General features: G+C 41.0%; 1 protein-coding gene across 4 annotated transcripts in view; it reads left to right on the top strand.

Moving 5' to 3' along the window:
- Window positions 1–22241, top strand: part of mylk4b (myosin light chain kinase family, member 4b) — a 51880-nt gene that overhangs the window by 20076 nt on the left and 9563 nt on the right. The window contains exons 1-9 of one of the 4 annotated variants that reach the window (XM_015354810.2): window positions 9560–10628; window positions 15393–15542; window positions 16700–16799; window positions 17989–18604; window positions 18880–19148; window positions 19673–19778; window positions 20712–20805; window positions 21612–21721; window positions 22084–22225. In XM_015354810.2, the coding sequence (XP_015210296.1) occupies window positions 9975–10628; window positions 15393–15542; window positions 16700–16799; window positions 17989–18604; window positions 18880–19148; window positions 19673–19778; window positions 20712–20805; window positions 21612–21721; window positions 22084–22225 (2241 nt within the window). In that variant the 5' untranslated portion in view covers window positions 9560–9974. Of the gene's footprint in view, window positions 1–9559; window positions 10629–15392; window positions 15543–16699; window positions 16800–17988; window positions 18605–18879; window positions 19149–19672; window positions 19779–20711; window positions 20806–21611; window positions 21722–22083; window positions 22226–22241 lie in introns of those variants that run through there. The other 3 variants (XM_015354813.2, XM_015354811.2, XM_015354812.2) reach the window with 3 other exon arrangements.

The raw sequence follows: 22241 nt of genomic DNA, 5'->3' as shown, positions 1-22241 counted from the left end.
GAAATATGAACTATAGAATGCTGTTGACTACAAAATCATGTCGTAAGTGTGGTGAAATTATTCAGGATGGCAATGCTTTTCAGATTAAAGAAACGCCGTCCCTTCAACTAAAACGGGCCTTTTCCGAGTTTTGAGATTTAAAAAAAAACCTAAATTCAATTTGTTTTTTTTTTAAGTTTTATTAAATTAATTGCTTAATTAAAAATAAATTCTGGTTCTTAATTTTTACATGGTCTTTTACAGTACGTCGCTGGATTTTCTTTACCGATATGCGTAGCGTCTACTGCACCAATTTGACCCGTTTTGTCACAGAGGACATCTGGGCATAATCAGAACCGTGTTGTAAATCAAGCTAAATCTCCAGTGGTTAGTTTCTGTAAGGACCACTGGGAAAAAAGCTGCAGGATTCCCTCTCGTCTTTTCCCGTCAGAGGTTACGAATGGAAGCGGGGCTTCATAAATAACTTCATCAAAGTACCCAGCAAGTGTTTAATGTGACACTGCTCAGTTAATCCTGTCCTCACGTTGTAACCTTTTTTTCCTGGCGCTGGGTTGTGTTGCGTCACTATAGCAACATTTCTGGGTATTGGACAGGCATCAGAACAGTGGCAGTTCAAATGTTAGGTTCCTTCTGTCAGACAGGCCTCCTACATCACTTGACGGTCTTGGTTTTCTAAATTGAGGTATAATGCCTGTGATTAAGTTATCCGTGCAAGCTCTTACGGAAATAAATAAAAAATATGTATTTTTTTCTGTTTGACATATAAAAGTATAAGAGTAGATATTTGGAATTATGAAATAAGAAAACCATTTTTGTTGTTTTTTTTGTCGTAGTCTACAGTATATTGCAACTATACCGTATGTTGTTTGATGTTTCTTTAAAAATATCAGTCTTCACTGTGCTGGGATTTGATTTTTTAATTTAAAGTTTAAGGCGGTTTCATAGCACAAAGACTTTTACCTTGACTGCTAAAGTATAGAAGATAGTTAATTTTCTCAAGGCGTCTGTACATTTCTTCTGATTTTGAATGGAATAATATATGTTAAAATCGTATAATGCGCTACTAGAAATTTAAGAATTTAAAGAACTGAATCTTTTTTGCCTTAAACAGAGAAGATTCAGACGGGACATGATTGAACTATTTTAAATCCTCAAAAGCTTTGACAAAATCTGACTAGCAGACGTCTTTAGAATGAATTGTGAAACTCCAACTTGAGGGTGCAAGTGCAAACCATGTGTTTAAAACTGAGGACAAGAGGTACTTCTTTATACAAAGTGCTGTAGGAATTTGACATGATCTGCCCAGCTGTGTTGTTGAAGTTGATATCACAAGTTCTTTCAAGAAACAGCTGAACAATATCCTTGGATTAATTTGCCAAACTAACCAAAGAAGCTGAAAGCATGCTTTCTTTTGTAAAATTTCAGATTTTCTTATGAGCAAGAGTATGACATAGTAGCTGTTCTCCAGGAATTGAGTGGGGCGATTACCAAGAAAATCAAAGATTTCAGATAACACAAGCCGTGTTTTTTCATCATAGTTGGACATTATTTTCTCATCCCTGGATGAGGCTGTATATTAGACAAGAAAGTGCAGGATTGTTTAAAAAACTCAGAGCACACAAACAATATTATTCTCACACCGACTGACAAACGTTTACATTTGTTAAGTTTACTGTTAAATCAAAAAACATATGCTGTTAAAAATCTCTGGCTTTATCAGCACAGCAGTCTTTTTAAGAAAATAAGAAAATTAGCTGGATTCTGATCATAACTGCTTTCTGTTTCTGCTGACTGTACTTTTAACTGGCGTTTGACTTACCAAATTTATCTAATATGATATTTTCACAGCAGAAGGGTTTAAAAGACCATGTCACGATGAAGCCCGAAAAGTCACACTGGCCTACAGTACCACGGTCTGCATGTTTGTGAGATGGAAAGCAAGGCTTGCATTTCTCCAGTTAGACTTCTTGAGAACCTGCTGCTCCAGAGTTACATTGGACAATGTAGTGGTCCTCCAAGCCAGAGATATTTTCTTTCCACTGCAGGAAATTAAAATCCCCTGATAATTAAAACAATCAAAGTGATGCTGGATTGTGTTTCATCCAATACTACTGCATTGAGCAGATGAAGATGTTAAACCTTCTGTTATTCCTATTCTTAGCCTGGCGGTAAATGGTATCCCCTGTGGCTTGGTCTGTTAATTATAATGAGTAAGCTATCTTTCAGTATGTTGCATGCCATGTCGTATAACGGGTATCACACAACGTAATAGCATCCCTGCATGTTGAGAAGTTACAAATATCACAAAAATTCAAAACTCTGCATTGATGGTTCAACTTAAAATGCCACTGCAGTACAGCCATGTGTTCCTGTAGTTAAGAACACTAAAGGAATTACAAACGCCAGCAAGGAATTTACAAATAATGCACACACATTTCTTTTTAAAAAAGGGTCTTAAATTTTTAAACCCGCTATGTTTCTATTTCTCCCAGCCCTGTCGCATAGCACCACCTTCTGGCTATTCTGAATGCTTCTTCCATTTCAATTTAGGATGACTGATATCTGTATTATATATCCATCCACTGTGGATTCGACAGTTGTTTTGTTATGACTGGGATCATAGCAGTGAGCCCTGAGTGAAGTCATTCATCTTCTGACATGTTGCAATCTCTACAGTGACTTACAGGTGGGTCAGTGCTGTTTGAAGCAGAGCTGTATCCATTATTGGTACAGTATTACAGTACCAGCAGGCGGGTCAGTACTGTTTGAAGCAGAGCTGTATCCATTATTGGTACCGTATTACAGTACCAGCAGGTGGGTCAGTGCTGTTTGAGGCAGAGGTGTATCCATTATTGGTACAGTATTACAGTACCAGCAGGTGGGTCAGTGCTGTTTGGAGCAGAGGTGTATCCATTATTGGTACAGTATTACCAGCAGGCTGGTCAGTGTTGTTTGAGGCAGGTATTTGAGGTATATTCCAAGCTATTTGAGTGCTATTTGAGGTAGAGGTATACAGTATCCGTAACTGGTACAGTATTGCCAACAGCTTCCAGATTCCTGGTAAGCTATAGAAGTCTGAATCTATATAAATGAGAGCCTGAAGTTCCTCTGGGAAGTTCTGTGCTGTGCTATGGTGTGGAATCAGCCTCCTGCAATGACTCTGTATGACAGGCAGGTGGCAGCATTACTTCTGAACAGAAGAAGAGCTGTGAAAGAACATTTCATCTCTTAGTTTCTCAGTTTTCCCACTTATCTGTGATCATGGTGATCCATCCACAGTACACACGGTAGGATAAGCCTCCCGAACCTGCAGTATCTTTGTAGTATCTTTGTTGCGGTTCTACAATCCACAGAAGAGGAGCAAGGGATCTGTCAGACACATCTGGGCTGCACTCTGTTTTCTCTGTTTTCTCAGGTGCTAGCTGTGGGTCAGCTTTCGAAGGTCACATGAAAAAATGACCGAATGTCGTCTAAAGTTTCAGATTGAACCTCAAAAACATTGTGCACTAACAAAATTCAGTTACAGTTCTTTTTTGTTTGTTATATTTTGATGTGTTTTAAAGTGTTTTGACATACAGTATATTGTAGTACAGTATATTGTTCCACTACGCAGGATTCTCCATTTTCCAGACGACTTTATAATAAATATTAGCCAAAAGGAGTCTGTGGAGCCGTAGCCTATCCTAGCAAGTAACGGGCACGAAGCAGGGTACTCCCCGGATGAGACACCAGCCTCACATACTGTATACGGTACCAGGGAAGCCAATCAACCCACCAGCGTGTTTTCGGACTGTAGTTGGAGGAAACTGGTGCACCTGGAGGGAATCCACAGGAACGTGGGGAGAACATACAAACTTCACACAGACAGCACCCTAGGAATTTCATCCAGGGCCCCATTGCTGCAAGTCAGCAACGCTAACTGCTGCACCACCGCGCCGCTCCGATCTCATTTCGGCATAGAGCAATCTATTTTCATACATTCAAGTCAATATAAGAAGGGGGGTTATTTACAGTATGATTGTAATTCATTATCGCTGGCTTCTGAATAGCTGTTTTCCTCCCAGAGCGTTTCACATAGAGCAAGGGACACATTTCGTGGGGGTGGGGGTGCGCTACAACAATTATCAGAGTCAGCTGTCCCGTGGCACAGAAGAAGAAACCTGTGTGAAGAAGTGAGAAAATGCTTCACCCACTCAATCAGAGGGGAACACTTGGTACAGTAGGCCAGACTGAGCAGGCCTGAGCTGGAATTTATCCAGGATACTGGGGTTAGCACCCCTGCTCTTACAAACAGCATCATGGGGTCTTTAAAGAGTGCAAGGAGTCAGGACCTTCACTGAAATTATCATGAATGGCATTCATGCAGCACAGAGTCCCTTACTCCTTACTCCAGCACTGGTTTAGACATTCTGGATCAGAGGGGAAGGGTTTCACCCAGGGGTTCACCACACACAGCAGCAAACTGGTTTTCCATAGAGGTCTCCCATCCCAGTACCGATCAGGCCCTGCTCTTCTTAGCTTCTGAGCTCTGACCGAATCTGGCTACACCGTGGAAACACTTGGTGGTTATTTATTTTTGCTTTACCACAGGGTTCAGCTGCTGTAGCTCCAGGAAGATTAATACAGGAATAAATAACAAAGCAGAAAGGAATTCCCAGCTGAAAAGTAGATGAAAGAAATAACATTTTGGCCGCAGAGTCTTCTTGAGGTGTGACGAGGAAAGAGGGAAGGAGCAGGAATATGCAGATGTCCCAGGATGGGTTTGAACAAAAGAAAAAGCCTGTGAGAATGGACGCAACAGGTGAAACAGGGCGCTTCTGCTCACCCTATTCGAACCTCTGCAGATGAAATAACATACGAGAGTTTTTCCATTACGGGTCATAACGACATGTTTCTGTATCGTCAAAAACAGTCGTACTGGCTTCATCCAATTTGGCAGACAGAAGAAGGGGAGAGGAAAAAGGAAAGTGGATCACTTAATATATCAGCACAGTTTGTTCTGACGGATGCTTCTTACGTTTGAAGGACTCGTTTTTGTATCCCAGCCAGAGAGCTAATACCGCCAAGGTCATGCTCTTATGCCGCTTATTTTGTACTCACTCTAAATATAAATCTTTATTTACACAGGGGAATACAATTATTTTAAGTTGTTTCATTCAAACCCCCTGCAGTGTTTTTCTTCCACTATAAAGTTTGCAGGTAACCAACATTTAAATTTGACAAGGTATTTAATTTATTCTATATTCTCATTTTCAAGAAATGTCGATCCTTTCTTGAGCTGGAGAGTCCACCGGGTTGTATCGTGGTGGAGTTTTGTTTTGCCTTTTCTTTTGTCTTCCTCTGTCCGATATCAAGGTTCGAATTTCTGTAAAAGAAGGAAAAAGAAATTCCAGGATAACTAGCGCATCGGGTACATGCAGCAAACATACGAACAGCGTTCTCAGTATGGCCTTGCATCCATACCATGAAAAGCAGGAGAGTGCCATGTGTTTTTAAGATGAGTTCTGGTGCTGTCTTCATGTGTGGCAGAATAGGTTCAGTGGGTATTGCTTTTTCCTGCTTGGCAAATCTTTCTATATAAAGAGCACCCAGAGCATTAGGGGGCTCCCGATCGGTCCTGCTTAAATTACAGTGTCAACCGCGGGACTGCGGGTGATAAATGTGTTCTTGGGCTTATGTAATATCCTTTCAGCTGAAGCTTGCTGCATCTGTTTATTCCTTTCAGCGTCTGTCTAAAAGCGATAGCACCCTCACTTGCTATGAACGGAAAACAGCGACCAGGGATGAGAACGGCTCTTGGGGCAATTGCACCATATTCACTTTTAACCTGGTCTCTGTTGTAGAGCTGAAGTTTATTTATTTGACTTTCTCACAAGTTAAATAAACACCATAAATGCTTTGGAGACTGCCATTAGTATAATTAAGACAGAGTATAATCTTTTTTCTTCATCCCTTACCAGGAATAAGGGCTTTCTGATGGTGGGTGAGGAGTGATGGAAGTTTCTTGATTATTCATCTGCCTAGTTTATCACAGTTTTTCCAAGTCTATAGAAAATTGCAATTGAATGGTCATCTTTAAAATTGTTTGGATGGGTTATTTAGAAACAGGGCTGTACTCTCCTGGTTTAAAAATACAGGGCTTCCTTGCATATTAATTTACAGTATGCTGTGTATTCACAGAACAAAATAAAACTACAGTTTCATCTCATCCCTAGCTGCTTAGAAGGGCTGGCAACACGGATTCCTCTAATTTCAAAGGGTAGAATTATGTCCTACTTGTGAATTACTAATTACTTATGAATTAGTGCCAGCTCATCCAACACATGTTAAATGTTACTGTTCTGCATATCGAACCCACTGCCGTCTATGAAGGTAATCCACACAAAGCTTTGGTTCTCTGCCAAAGAGGACTTGGCTCCACTGCTGGTGAGTTCACATGACGTGTTGCTCCTACATACCGATGTCATGAATATGTTCCCTTTCTGGAGGGCATCTTGGTTCCTTTTGGTGGTTTTTCACCAGACATGACATTCAGCAGATCAGAACATCTCATCACCTGTGTGCAGGCAACACTGGGTATCGCAGTAGATCACAAATGATCCCTTAATCATAATGACACCCAAAACATTCCATCATTATCCAAAAGCCTTATATAATTTTTCTGAAAACACACATGCATGAATAGAAATTTATTTTCATGTTTTGATGCTCGTTGTACAGTATATACAGTATACATTATACATGACATACAGCATATGTCCCGTATGGTGGAAAGTTTTGTGTGCTTCTGACCATAGAGTACAACCTGCCTCTGAAGATGGTTAGAGACACAGGACACTAGTTTTCAATCTTCTTTCTTGTTTTTGTTTATAAGGAAATGAGATCTAAATGATATGTCCAACGTTAAAAAACAATAAAATACAATTAAAGATTGATAGATTCTTTCTTTCCTTCATTTTTAAGTAGGAGAGGCAGCAGATTTATTGTAAAGCCAGTCTTTTATTTGATGCACCAAAGCTATTTTATTTGCACTTAACCATGTAACATCTTTTTTTAGTTTTTAAAATACAAAGAATAAAAAACATGAATAATAGGAGCTCATATTCTGCAAATGGGGTGTTAATTAAACGTGTTTTAAGCATCTTACAATGCTATCACATCTGTAAGAGTTTCTGGGCCTTGTCACTCGTCAGCATCAGGAACTGGTTCAAGGGTTTGTGTCTGCATTTCAGATTCCACTTAACTGTCACAGTTATTGTCCTTTTACTTTGAACCTGTAACTTGATCAGTTCCCAGTTGTACAGTATAAAAATACAAGCTGATATGCTTGTGTATTGCTGTGGACACTAGGGAGATAATGGATATTAGTGTTTAAGATTTTAGGCTGGCATGAATTTCGAGTTACTAGACAAACCTTACTACATGTAATGGGTCCATAACAATCCTAGATGTAGATATGTACATAGTCAAACTTTTACATTTGATAATGCCAGCATCCCAGCCACCCCTGAGCAGAGTGACTAAGACAAGACCTTTCAAGCCATGAAAGGTTGTCAGCATTAAGTTATTTGCAGACTGTGAATGGGATTCAGTATTTCAGGGGTCACAGGCTACCCCTCTTGTTAACAACACATCACATCCCTAATATTATATTTCTTATTAGCGATTGCCTTCATTTTAACATTTTCACTTGGACTACAAAAATATTACCTATTTTATTTTAAAAGGGCATTTTGCATACATTATCCTTCACTTATGTTATTTATCTTCAACAGAATGATGGATATTGATTAAACCATCTGTTTCAATCTCATTCTTTGCTTTAGTTATTCACCCCATATGTTAATTTATTTATCATGATGTAAATCCTGGATGTTTTTCAAAATCAGAATTGGACATTCTAAGCTTAAATTAACAAAAACTGTATTGTAAAATTACAAAAATGAGGAAGTGCTTATCAATTGAATACAGTATTTACATTTTCAGGAAGAAAAGGTAACTAGGGTTTGAGCATGTTCATCTTGATTTAAATGAGTGCGTTTGATTGAATATACTACAGTAGCTGTATTTAGAATTTTCGCATCAAGATAGACTCTAACGTGAACAGAACTATTTTTTAGAACTATTGAAAAGTCTTATCTTAATACTGTCTGTCAGTCTCCAGTTTTCAGGCAGCTGTGTGGAGGTTAGAGCTCTGGACCAGAGGATTTCAGATTAAAATACAGGGAATCTGAGTGCTTTACTCAGATTGTTTGAGTTAATGCTGTGCTGTATAAAAAGGACTCCAGGTCAACGAATTTGTTCTCAATTTATTTAATTGATAAAATAAAAAAAGGACACATGTGCACTTAAAAGTTTTGGATTGCTCTTCTGCTTTGAGTTCAAAAGAATGTACTGACTGACATTTTCTGTAAACTTAAACAAATTAATAGCTTTTTTGAGAAAGATCAGTATAGACATTTTCATCTTCTTCTACTCACTGTGCAGTGAAATGATCCAGATGATGACATCTTCAGATGTTGAAACTGTTTCTGGTTATTTGGAGTTCACATTAAGTTCTATTGCATGAGTTTATTAGGTACATGATAAGGGTTCCAGTTACCACCTCTAAGTAAATGTGGAGCCAACAGTCTTAACTGTAGATTGCGTCTCGTGATGCATTCCAAACTTGTTAAACGTTAGAAGAAGGATAGGAAATATATTTTCTATATCATCTCACACTTTTAAGTAGATTTACAGAATCAATGTCAATGAAAACTGAGGATTCTTTAAATGGTACACTTGCAAGTTCCAAAAAAGGCATTGAGTATATTTTAATTAGGGGACATAATTGTATTATCTCCACATTATGTAAATGATAGGATTGTTTATTGGAAGAAAAACCTGTGTATAATGAACTGAAAATGATCCAGGGGATTCCTATTGAGCAAAAGCTGGATGGTAAAATACAGTAGGAGGTCAAGTATTCCTGACATAACAAAAAAGAGGGAGAAACATTTGTATATATTTGTGGGCTGTGTGAAGAGTGTGGAAAAGCCAGGAACAGATCCTGATATTACTTGTGCTGTAATAGAAAGCTGGTCACCTAAGTTAACAGGACCTTACATTACTACTTGCATCAGAAGCTGATTTTTGCAGATTTACTTAGTCTTTGATCTGTGGAATAAACTAAAACAACACCATAACTGTTTTAACACATATGCGTATTGAGCCGTTTTCATAAAACTGTCATACACAATCACTGCTTTTATTTTTGGAGTACTCGAAATTCTTTCGTGAGGTGACCGTAGCAGTTCCCATGAGCACGGTTAATTTCTTCATCCATTCGATTTTCTATGTTATTCATTTAAAAAAGAGGGTCAAGATTGTGTTGCAAGCTGTATGTCCTAGATTTTACTGACACCTGGCAACTGAACTGCCAGCACGGCTTAGCACTTAACTCGTCTCATATGTCATGCTGCTTAGCCCTTGCCAAATTCCTTGTGGGCTCAGATAGCCTTGTCCATTCCTTTGCTGACGTAAATGAATGGTCACCATTTAGGGAAGATGGCCTATCCTATTCTTAATACCCAGCCAGGTTTAGAGGGATGCAGGCACTTTGAATGGAGAACAAGGGACACAAGGACAGGGTCTAGATCAGCTGGCGAGCTCGCCTCACTGTGCTGATTGTCCCTGTCACACAGAAGCAGATTACACCGTTCAGCTAGCCTTTGCTTTTCTTCATGCACCGAATCTTTATATACTGTACTAAGAGGCCTGGTTTTTGGAGGAAGTTTTCATTTTTTTTAGACTCTCATCGGACAATTCCTTAAGCTTTTGAAAAAAGGAGGGGGGAGAAAATTGGGGTGAGCTTTTCTCAAAATCTGTTTAAGATAAAACAAAAAACATTTATTTTAATTTGGGGACTTTTTTAACCTCTAAGTCTGTGCCAGCAGTGACTTGTCAGAAGGATAAAGGAAGAATACCTCTATACAATGAGCACACCAGCTAAACAGAGTTCAACCTTGGTTAATTCATTGGCGAAGGTCTATGACCCAAACCCCATGCACAGTCAAGGGCCTACGGGCATCCCAGCAACACCTCGCAAGGTTGCTGGGGAGCCGAAGAAGCCGGCTGCTGATAGCGCCAACCTCTTAGACGTCAAGATTGATTCCTTGAACCGCAAGATGGACAAGCTCATCAACATCCAGGAGAAGGTCCTTCGCAAGCTCGATGGATTGTCACAGGACATCGACGGAATAGAACAAGATGTAGAAACGCTCAAGGTGGACAAAGAGGGGAGCCAACCCGCCAAATCACCCAAAACAGAGTCCTTCCCTGACATGAAGCTAATCTGCCAAGAGCTGACCAGCATGCTTTCAGTGGTGAACCAAAGAACCGAGCAGCAGGCTAAAAGGTTGGATGGGATGGAGAAAATAGTCCTCAGCATCCAGCAGGTCATCAGCTTTATTGGGGAGACAGTGAAGACCTCGAAGGTTATGGAGCTTATTTTTAAAAGCCAGTCTCCTCTGAAAGGCAGTGTTGCTTCCCCTGTGGACAGACAGAAAGACAGTAAGCATAAGCAGACTGTCAAGAGGCACGCATCCTCTGACAAAAGCGAGGTTGTGACCAGTAAGAGAGTTGACAAGGTGAGTAATCTCGACTTGGTTTCACCTGGAAGACATTGCCGTAGGCCCTCAGGAAATCTGAGGAAGACAGAAAACGGACAGAAAACAGTTTGCGTTTTCCTGCATGCACAGAAGTAGCCTCAATTCTGAATTGTGAATAGATCATTGGCTGTCCAACACCTGTGGAATGTTGGCAATTTACATTAAAAGGCACATTAAAGATTAGATCAATTATCATCTATGTGTTACTAATACATACAGTACTATAACCAAAATATTTTTTATTTGTTTTGCTATGTGACACTTTTTCACAATAAAAAAACAACAACATACAGGCTATTAATAATATCTTGAACCATCCGAGATCTAGATTCTAGATTCCAAAAAATTTGGTAGTGTTTTTTCCCCATATATATTGTAAACAATGAATGAGTGCAATTAATTTGTCAATTTGGATTAGATTTCTGCGTTTTGCTTCAGAATCATGTTTCTACCCTCTAAAGATGTACAGGTGCGGTGCAGTGCTCCAGCTCTAAGTAATTGAAATAAAAAACTCGGGTCATAAAAGCAAAAGAAGGAAAAGAAAAATGTTACTTGCTGCTGGAAAGTGTTTCCCTGAATTAGATGAAGCACAGGTAAAAAATGGCTCAGACTGTTTACAAACCTACAGATGTCAAGCGGACCTGCTATAAATATCTGGATAACATCACAGACTAAGACTTGTACTGTATAAAGATTTGCAGGTACAGGATCCCTTTCATATTTGGCTTAAGCACTGTATAAGCAGTTGGCAAGGAAGATGCTGGCACACAGCAAGGTAAGACGAGTCCATGTTTGGCTCCCAAAGTAAACACCACCGTGTTCCTTCGTGTCTGCTTTCTCCAGAACGGACTGACCTGAAAAGTTCCCCCACAGACCTCTGTGACCCCTGAGATATAGACATCAGATTTCTAAAATCTGATCAAATCAAATATAACGGTTTGGAACTAACTACTGGTTGCATCCTCTAATTGGCATTCAGAGTAGACAATTACTTTGAAGGAAAACAGTCCCTTTAGGTTTGCCGTTTAGAAAGTATACAGTGACAGCCATATTTTCTGGGTGTCCAGTTTGTGCCATTTTACCGGTATTCCATAGCTGGAAGTTATTTGCTGCCTTGCCAAATTAAACTCACAAAAATGTGTGTGATAAACCAAAAAAGGCAGATACGATTTTGAAAAAAAAAAACCCAGTAAACCTCCCCTTGCAGTTTTCTTCACAGCTGAAAAACAAACAGGGTCAGTGGAAGGTCAGTGTTTTGGAAGATCAAGGGGATCACGATTGGCCTTTGATGCCGATCTTGCACCAGGGTTGAAATGCACTGGGGCTTTGCACCTTCCCAGACTAGCAGGGACACCGTTCCGAGTCGGCCTGTCTTCATTAAATTAACAGTGACCCCTACCGGTGAGGCAACAAGAAGGGAGCGCTCTGAGGAGGGGGGAGGGAAGCTATCAGTCAGTCTGTCTGTGGTTAACACTGACAAAGAGCCAGGTGCAGAGGAGGTAAAAGACGAAGAATCGCTTATGAATGTTCTGCTTACTGTTGAAGCAAGCTGGATGAAGACGTTTGGGGAGCAATGCGTTAGGCGGATGTGTTGAGATGAGTCCAGTTAGTCTCTGAAGTTGGCAGCCCCCGGTTCTGGCCTCCACTCTGAAGCTGGGATCAGATGGCAAGAACTTGTGAAGAGTCAGCTTTGCTCAGGGGACATTCTGTAATAACATTGACGGAACCCAGAATAAAGTTATCAGGTTCTCATACAACAGTTCTCGCACACATCTCAAACATTTCATTTGAAATATCTGTTGCAAATTCTCTTTCACATTTAAATGCAGCTATGGATCATGATTCGTGGTGCATCTAATGGGCAATTATTGATGTAAGAGACGGTTAAAAACGCTTACTTTCAAAATGCGATAGTGTGTAAACAAGCATTAGATATAAATAAGATGCTTTGAAAGGATAAATATAGTAATGAGGTTACAGATAAGTGATGACTGATATACATTACACAAGCTGCTGTATGGGGATAGGGACAGGAGTATTTACATGCCATGTGACATAAACTGGTAACGATAATAATTGTCTGCATTTGTGTAGCATTGATCATCCCAAAAGGGACCCACTTCATGTGGCAGCCATTCTGCACCAACAACCACACTCTACAGCTGCTCAGCTGGAGAAGCGAGAACCGACTTCATTAATTGAATTAAGGGGGAAATCAGCACAATCAGACTGTGCCAGCTCAGTTAACACTATTCTCGTGGCAACAGCACCAACGTGAATGGCCGCTCACCTGTACTTTTCATGGCAGATAAGTCAAAAACCTTAGTTTATCATCTTCACATCCAAAGGTTACACCTCCTACAGCAGAGTGTCTCCTGTCACCATACTGTGGCATTGGATACAGAACTTGGGTTCCACGCTCATGGTCCATGAGGAATGTGGTCTTACGCCATAATCTTTTATAAGGCATGACACCACAATCGAGACTTGTTTAAATTCATTTCTTTCACCTCAAGAACATATGTTTTTCACTTAACATGGCAGAAACTCCATGTGCTCTGATGCTTGAGTTGCATCATAATATTAACCCATATCTACTATAGGTGGAGCTACTGTATCTCAGGTGTTAGTCTCACAATGTTTGAGATTATTTTGATAAAACTCAACATTTTATTAGAACATTTCATTATGTTACAGTTAGCATACAAAAATAAAAACAATATTCAGTAGGTTTTTCTTTTACTTCCCTGCAGGATCCTTATTTGTACTATTGTGGTTTGGAGGACCTTCTCACAAAATACCTTTAACCCGGATGTACTGTAACAGAACGGTCCATGATCAGTTCCTAGCTTTGTTGTGCTGATGGGTCACAATCAGAAATGTTTTACAGAAAATAAAAGAAAACTCTTTTCTAAACTATCTGTTTAGAGACCTCGTTACACAAAGCAATGCTTTCTTACAAGGGCTAAACTGCCAGCCCCTAGAGCTGCACTACTGTTGTCCCTATTTCTCTCTTAAACGTTCCTAGCATGCAGTCAAGTATTAATACAGACCAATGGGCATACAGTGTACTGATTGTGACACCTTTTACAGATCTACACTGTGTCCCAGCATCCTGAGCAAGGCTACTTTACTTGTTTACTGAGTTTGTTTTTCTTTCCTCCATTGTACTGTATTTAGATCTCCTCTTTTGATTGGCAGTTATTTAAAGAAAGGGCTAGGTGGAGGCATAGCCCCGACTGTAAGCTTCCTACATCTTCAGCGCGACACATTTTCAAGGCCAAGTCGCTCACCGCAAGCGAAGGAAGTGTGTCCCCGTGACAGCAGTGTGTGCATGTTCACTGCCCACCTCTGCTCTTAATGACCTACAGTCAATAAGCTGATCATTCGCTTTCCTGTACCAGTTTAATGCTTTGCAAAGGTCTTCAGCCGTTATTCATTTAAAGAGACATAGGAAACCTGGAGGATTCTAGTCCTTGAGGATGGGAGTCGTTTATACTTATGGTCTACTGTGACCTTGGTGTGACCAGCGAAGTCAGACGGGTAAAGTGGTCAGTGCGCTGACCCGCAGAAAGAATCTGAGGCAGGTCACCATTTGTTCTTATGGCCAGAGAGAATAGCTAACTGGGGCTGGCTGGGGGAGGAGGACACAGCAGCTGAGTCAGCTGTCCCCTCTTCATCATGTGCTACACAGACTCTTGTATCAGTTGGTTCTGTGTGAGTAATTAGATACTTATTGGTTTATGTCTACTTATTGATTTGTATTCATCAGGGAAAAGCCATTTTACCAATGTACCGTCTTTAGAATTACTATCTTTTACTGATGTCTCACTGCAAAAAAAACATGCAACATAAACCATAAAATGAAAACTTACCTACAGTATGCATAGGTCCTATACTATAGATATTTCTCAAAATGCTGCTACAGCAACAACATCCCTTATGCATCACAAACATGTTGACAGTTCATTACTGTTACAATACATAAATACTCTCCATTACTGTATCTCAAGCACTGTCCACAGGGGATTTTGCCATATCTGGTTGCAGACATTACCTCAGAACCTCTCTCATTAGTTTCTGTAGAAGAATACTCAATATTCTGTCCTGTGTCATGGAAAAGCTTGCAAGGAAGGCATTTTCTACATCTGTGCATCTTATGATATAGGTATCCTCAGGTTCTTGACGTGAGGAACAGATCTGAAAGGCCTCATGGGAAAAGCCCACTATGACTTACAGTCTGTAGAGGTCTTCATGTGAAAAGAGTGTGTAAACAGTCACATCCAATTAAGGACCTCTGTGTAATTTAGTTAAGATACATTACGGGCTCCCTTGGTGTATATTTGAGAAGGAGAGTAGAGTTTTTCCACTCTAGTCCAGCATTAGGTTTCTGCTGGGGGAGTTGTAAGAGCTGCAAATGTGCTGTTTAGTGATACACGAGAAAAGAAATCGGCGTCCACTGAATAAAGCTGTCCTGGTTACCTGAGACCTGAGATTCAGTTTTATCTTACATTTGTACTCTCTGAAAACAGTTCCTGGGATTCAGGATTTGTATACAAAGAAGTATCCCTTTTATTCACTTTAACTGTTCCATCCTCTGTTAAATGCCTTCTAAAATGTGTGATTGTTATTCATATTCATTTAACATCTTTAATCACAAGAGTGTATTTCATTGCACACTAATAATTGCTGACAATGCATGCAAGCTGACCTGTCCCAGCAATGCCATCTTCTTTTTAACAGAAAGCTACCTCTACTAAAGCACCTAAAGAGAAGCAAGGCACATCATCAGTTTGTGAAACCAGCTGCCTGGAGCCCATTCACAGCTCAACAAGCAGGACTAAACTTCATGGACCAAAGCATTACCTTGTTTCTCGTAAATATGGAAGCATTGTAGGTTAATTCATTGGCATGCGTATCTCTGAAGTGTCCCAATTCCGTGTTATTTACTCTAGACATACCGTGTATCTTACTGCAGTGGGGAAGATTTTAAATATGGTCATTCATAATCTGACTTATCAGCAGTGTCAGTTATTTTTAAAATAAATATTTACTGAGGGGACAAATATCTGACCCATTCCTGTTTTGGCCAAAATGATAAGATGCATTGAATACCCTGCCTGAGAGGATGACAGAGTGAGTTGAGAGGGAGATACATGGCTTTGCTGTACAGCACGGCTTTGCCCTCTCTCGAGTTTCATGAGCTGTCATCGTCTCGAGAACTGGCACAGGCTGAACGGATCGGAGCCAATCTGTGTTCAGCGCCCGTGGAGTGCACAGGTGAAATCTGCCCATTGCACTCCACGGCTCGCAGTAGGAGACCTGTTTCTTATCAGTCTCTCTCTCATCCTTTCAGGCACCCAACTGCAAATGCAGGTTCACGGATTGTGTGAGATACCCCTCCTTGTGCCTATTACTTGCTGAAACAGGCTCTGCCCCCCCAACGTCCTTGAATTGGATGAGACAATTCGAAAATGGATGACTGAATGGATGTATAACATATAAACTATTATTAAAGGAGCTTTGTTTTAATTAGAATATACAGTACCATATCTGCAGTGACACCAGAAGTGATCTCTCCAAAATAGAGGGAAAAACAGGGAAAGGGAACCAAGTAGTGTGTTCTGTTGTACTCAAAGAAACAAATTTAATGTAATAATTTATTTAATAATAATACCTTACGCTTTTATATATCCACTTTTCTGGATACTCCACTCTACGTGGTTCACTCCAGTACACTCACCACACACCAGCAGCTAGTGAGGAGGAGAACAGAGTAATGAAGCCAATTATTCCAATAATCTAAATCTAAAAAAACATTTTTGGCAACAAGTCCTCAACATTCTGGCCTTCTACAGCTTCTTACAGCTTTTCAGAATAATTGGACTGGAGGAAGATGAAATGTTTCCTGACATCTCCACCGCTGTGAAAGTGTGCTATGATGCAGAGATGTGGAAGAATCTGGTTCACGCAATAGTATTATCTCATACTCAAGCTAGATTGCTTAATGTCAAGTTTTTAACCCTTGTGATGTTTTTTTTTTTCCTCAGCTGAGAGATCTCAAAGGAAAAGATGTTAAAGACAAGTCATCTTCCTCGAGTCTTAAGGGCCTTAAATGTCATAAAAAGAAGAAGCCTCCAGATACTGCTGGTAAGAACTCAGTAGTGAGCACTCTGATTTGCTACTTGCAGCTTTAATGAAGCTTAAATTATTTGGTTAAATAATTTAAGTTAACTAAAAGCAAAATAGGATCAATCTGAATTTTACTTTCAAGTCCTAGATGTTACACAGTATATTGGCCACTGGGGATGGGAAAGTCTCTGGACTCGTAACCAGTGTGCTGTTGTTTGAAACAGCTGCTGTAGACACTGCTGTTCTACTTTCAGCAATGCCTTTACTCCAGTTGTGCTCCAGTCCACTCAGCTGTAGGAATGGAGACCAGCATTGCTGGGGGTAATTCCTACGATGACTGTGTCCTGTACAGGATGGGGAGTCACGTTCTCTCTCCTCCACTTCACAACATGGAAACCAACATCTGTCCTGATGAGTCTCTGGACATTACAGTACCTACTGATGGCCATAGTTCTGCCTTACCGTGATAATTTGAATATCATTGCCTAACGCTAAGGAATCACACGAAGGCCTGTCCTTTATATGTGAATCCAGTTCTGTTTCAATTATTCATGCCAGAGTAATTTTAGAAGTGCCATGGATTTTGCCATCTTCATCCTTTTTAACAAATACGATATGTTTATTTGCATACATAAAATGATTTGACTCTCATGATGATAGTTCCGTAAAACGTAGCCGGCCATGACTGGATTCCTACAGTAACCGGACGAAGCAGGGTTGGGTCTGGCAACCCCAGGGGCTCTCAGATCGTGACCCCCTGGGCTCCGCAGGCTGACAGGGACAGGGGTGAGTGTTGTGATGCTTCTTCAGCTGGCACGGTCTCTCCTCGGGGGCGCTGGAGTGGCTCTCACAGGAGCCTGTGTGCCCTTCAGCAGTGTCCCTGAGCCAGAGCAGCAGTTGAGCTGTGAGATGAGCCCGAGACGTGCAGAAACAACTGGCCAATCCCTGGTGGGGGGGTGGGTGTGGGGATAAATAAATCTGGTCAAATAAATTCTTCAAAATGTGATAAAGATGGCAGAATTATGACCCAGTTGTGATTTTATTGAACCATTTGATACAAGCCTAAAATAGCCTAAAAGGACCAACTTTTCACCAATTTATTTTTCTTTTCTTTGGCCAACGTGCATTAAAAATGTCACTTTAATTTTTTTTAATTCCTGTGATACCGTTACGTGGTACGAATTCCCAGTTGTTTTCTCATTTGCAGAGGCAGCTGCTCAGAGGAAGCCTTCGCTGTTGGACGAGGAAGTACAAAAGCTTAACAAACAGAATGCTGAAAAATCTGGTCAACCCCCTTCACCAGCAATGCAAGACCTTGAAGCAGGCAGGCTGGATGAAAACATACAGAGGAGCCCTGCCAGTCAGGGGCCAAAGGACACGGTCTTGGATGGCCAGTTTGAGGCACTGCCTGTCTCTGCTGCTGCCAGCGACCTGGTAGACTTCATTCTGGAGGTCCCTTATCCTCAAGGATCGAGTACAGCGCAGCAGGAGCCCGAGGGACCCGAGGTGGAGAAGCAGGACAGGAAGGCTCCCATAGTCCAGGAGGAGGAAGACCTGGAGGGGGATTCCACCGAAACAGAGTCTCAGGAAGGCAGAGTGGACATAGAGCTGGAGGCACATGAAGACAAAGAGGAGGAAGATGCCAAAGGAGACAAAATCCAAGAAGAATCTGAGGCGGAAGAAATATCAGAAGTAGAGGAAGCTACCCTGAAGGCGCTTTCAGAGACCCCCGAAGTGAAGGGTAAAAGCACAGCAGAAGGAGAGCAGCTATCAGAGGGCTCGTATGACAGTCTGACCCAGAATGGCTCCTTAATTCCAGAAAGGTAGTTTTGTCTCTACCTCACGTGCTCTCTTGCGTACATTAGTGGTGTTCATCAAAAATGTTGTCACTATAAATTGTTTATTAAAATTATTTTTAGAATACGAATTTGAACAAGACAAAACCAATCTGAATCTGAAGCAGAGAAATGTGTTAGCTGAAATGTTGGTAATTGTGTCCATAGCTTTCTTGTGAAATGGGGTGATGGTTAAGATTTCACCTTCAAGAAGAAAGAAACGCAGTGGAGCACAGAGTTATCTTGGAATATTGTTGTTTCAGGCATGAAGTCCACGAGCGCTCAGACTCTATCCTACCAGAGGCTGGCCAAGGCACAGAGCAGACGGAGGTCAGCAGCTCCAGCAAGCGCAGGGTCACTGAGGAGGACGTGGTGAAGGATGACCACAAGAAGAGCAGGGTGGAGGAGGCCTGCGAGAGCGCTGGGCCTGAGCAGGAGCAGAAGGAAGAGCAGGCCCAGACCGAGGCAGAGGAAGCGGAAGGCGAGAACGGCACCCTGCCAGCCGAAGAACAGATAATGGAGTACTTTATCGGTGAGGAAAGAGCCTTTGTGGCTTTTAGCTGAACAGTCCTGGGAATGATTTTAGCGCAAACTTTTTCACCAGACAATCTACTACCATGTAAAGGTTTATTCCCTGCTGAAAGGAAAAGAAGAGGCACTCGAAGAAGGCTCCACAGCCAAACCGCTGTGTCTCTTTTCTCTTCCTTTCAGCTTGGAATAAGCCTTTACCTGTTCCTTTGCAGCCTGCGCGTGCTGCCACAGCTCCGCACTGGAACTTCTTCAGTCTAATACCAGGTTGACGGGTTGCTTGATGGGGTTTCCATGCGCAGCTCCCGCACACAGCAGTGTTAACGAGCAGCGGGCTTCTCCGTGTGACACTCTGCAATCCATTCCAGCCGAGCCGCAGGACTCGCTTCAGCGCGGTGCGCTCCCGTTGCCATCTTCCGTGTGTCCCAGTGCGTCACGGGTCTGATTGCAGGCGGTTGACTTGTTGCCATGTGAGCCCTGTGTTTGCAGCGAAAGAATGACCTGTCCTTCTCTGCCGTGACCGTGTAGACTGCAGCCCCCCCCCACCTGCTCCCTTTGATCACCGTGTGGTCTCCGCCAAGCCAGTGCAGATCACCAACTTCTACACCATCAACAAGCAGGAGATCCTGGGCGGGTAAGGAGCCATTTCAAGCCACTGCAAATCAATGTGCACAGCAGCGCGCTCGGCAGTGAGGGACAGAAGAGAGAGACAGTAATCTCACTGACGCAGACGGTGAAACCTGCAGCCTGACTGTATTGAAATGTCCCCAGTCAAGTATGTTATTTGTACCAACTGGTTGCTGGTATGTGAAACCGTACCTACAGTACTGCACAGCCAGCTGAGACCTAATCTCCAAGCGGTAATCTGTTCCTTAAAGGCCCCTATACTGCCTCCAGTTGGATGTCAGCATTTTCTTATAAAAACTTGAACAATCCAGAAAACCCATGCAGTTTTTTTTCCAATAGTTTTTTTAAATTGATTTCTTCTCAGTCTTTCAGTATTAAGTCTTCTCTAGAATCTGAAACAGAAAACATGATGATGCATTCCTGTTGTGAAGCCTAGCTTGACCCCTTCACTCAGTGAATTTGAATAATTTCATGAATTTGAATACGTTGAGAGAAGCTGCCAAATCCTACAATCTGTTATTACATAATTCAAAAGAAGTCTGATTTTCATTTTCGTGCAGTACTTGGCCTGAAGATACAGTGCCTTGTATTTTGTGAGTGAACTAGCTAACTAGTTTTTTTATAACTTCATATTACAAATGTATCTCACAATCAGTATGATTGGAAATAATGACCTTGTCAGTAGCAAACTTACGTGCAGGTGGACTAAGAGCTGCACTGTACTGTACTGTAGTTTTACAAAATTTCCCTGGGTAGCAGTATGTCAGCCCCACCCAAAGACTCGTTCTACTGAATGACTTTTATTCTGAGCACGTTTTAGAGACTCATCAAGAATTGTTGATTAACTCTGAAAAAGACTTGAATATAAACGGAGGAAGAGGATATTTGCAGCAGCTCCTTGATTTTGAAGGTGGCTTGTCTTCTTTGTTTGTTTCTCCAGTGGTCGCTTCGGCCAGGTTCACAAGTGCATTGAAAATTCCTCTGGGCTGACCTTAGCTGCCAAAATCATCAAAGCAAAAAGTCCAAAAGAAAAGGTGAGAATGAGACACAAGGAAGTAAGGAGGTTACAAATGAGAGGAGACCATTTGACCTACAGTATTGTGCTTGTTTGATTGCTCGTAGTGAAGTGATACAAGAAGTTTCTCCAGCAGTTTCTTGAAGATTCCCTGAGAACTGGCTTCGACAGTTGTGTAAAGAAGTGTCTACTGTTCTCAGGCGTCTTCTTAACTTTTTGTTACCCCCTCATATTCTTGTTTTCTGCCAAGTGTAAAGTAATCCATTGCTAATACCATTCAGGATTTTGAATCCTAAATTGACTGAATTTATTTGAATCCTATATGACATTCTTTTTAGTCAGCAGCTATATCACTCTTCAGCTCTCAACTGATACCCACTGAAGTTAACATGCTTTTTTTTGAGCTTACCTTAAAGTGCTGCCTTAATTTTTTCAGTAGTGTCGGGTAACAGAATACCCAGCCTCAACCCCCTAGTTGAAATATTGTGGTCTGCACTTAATTGTTTGCACCAAACCAAAAAAAAACAACCCTGGTCATTTAAATAATGTTTTCAGATTGTATTGCTTATGAGGTAGCTAACACTGTAGCAAACTGACACTGTGACAAGTTAATGGTAAACATTATTTACCCTCAAATGGTTTTTGGATTAGTAATAAAAGTGAGCCAGGTACACATCTAGGATTTTTTTTTGCCTTTTACGCATTTTAATTCAAAGTGAAATCAGTGTTTTAATGTCATGTATTAAGAGTGACTTTTGATTATATATGTTATATAGAATACCTGTATGTGTCTGTATCATACTGAATGGCTATTTCATGTTTCAGGATGAGGTCAAAAATGAGATTCAGGTGATGAACCAGCTGAACCACGCCAGTCTCATCCAGCTGTATGCGGCGTATGAGTCTAAAAACGACATCATTCTGGTCATGGAGTAGTAAGTGTTGTCGCCACTCTGTCACAGCTTGTATTTCCTGGAAATGTACCTACAGTACAGGACTCTGTACTGCTGATTGTCTGCGTGACGGGAGGATGGAATTTCTGTCTGAAGTAGCTGGTGGCAAAACGAGTAAAAGCTCAACAGTGTCACCTAGTGTCCAGATATTGTCAAAACAAGACAATTATCTGTCTGGTTTTCAAGGCTGGTGACTCTACGTGTTAACGTAAAACTTTTTACTTTTAAATAATTCCTTAAATTCAGCCAAGGTTATATAAGTTATATATGTTATATATGTCAAGATGGATTAGTCTTCATTAGCCATGATATTATTTTTATATTTGTTTTCTTGTTCACTGCAGTGTAGACGGAGGGGAACTTTTTGACAGGATTATTGATGAAAACTACAATCTTACCGAACTGGACACGATCCACTTCATCAGACAAATCTGTGAGGGCATTCAGTACATGCACCATATGTACATCCTTCACTTAGATTTGAAGGTAAAAATTGCGTTTG

The sequence above is a fragment of the Lepisosteus oculatus genome, chromosome 6, assembly GCF_040954835.1.
Source record: "Lepisosteus oculatus isolate fLepOcu1 chromosome 6, fLepOcu1.hap2, whole genome shotgun sequence".
Classification (NCBI taxonomy): Eukaryota; Metazoa; Chordata; class Actinopteri; order Semionotiformes; family Lepisosteidae; genus Lepisosteus; species Lepisosteus oculatus.
Note: the sequence above shows the minus strand (reverse complement) of the source record. Positions and strands in the feature narration are given on the sequence as shown.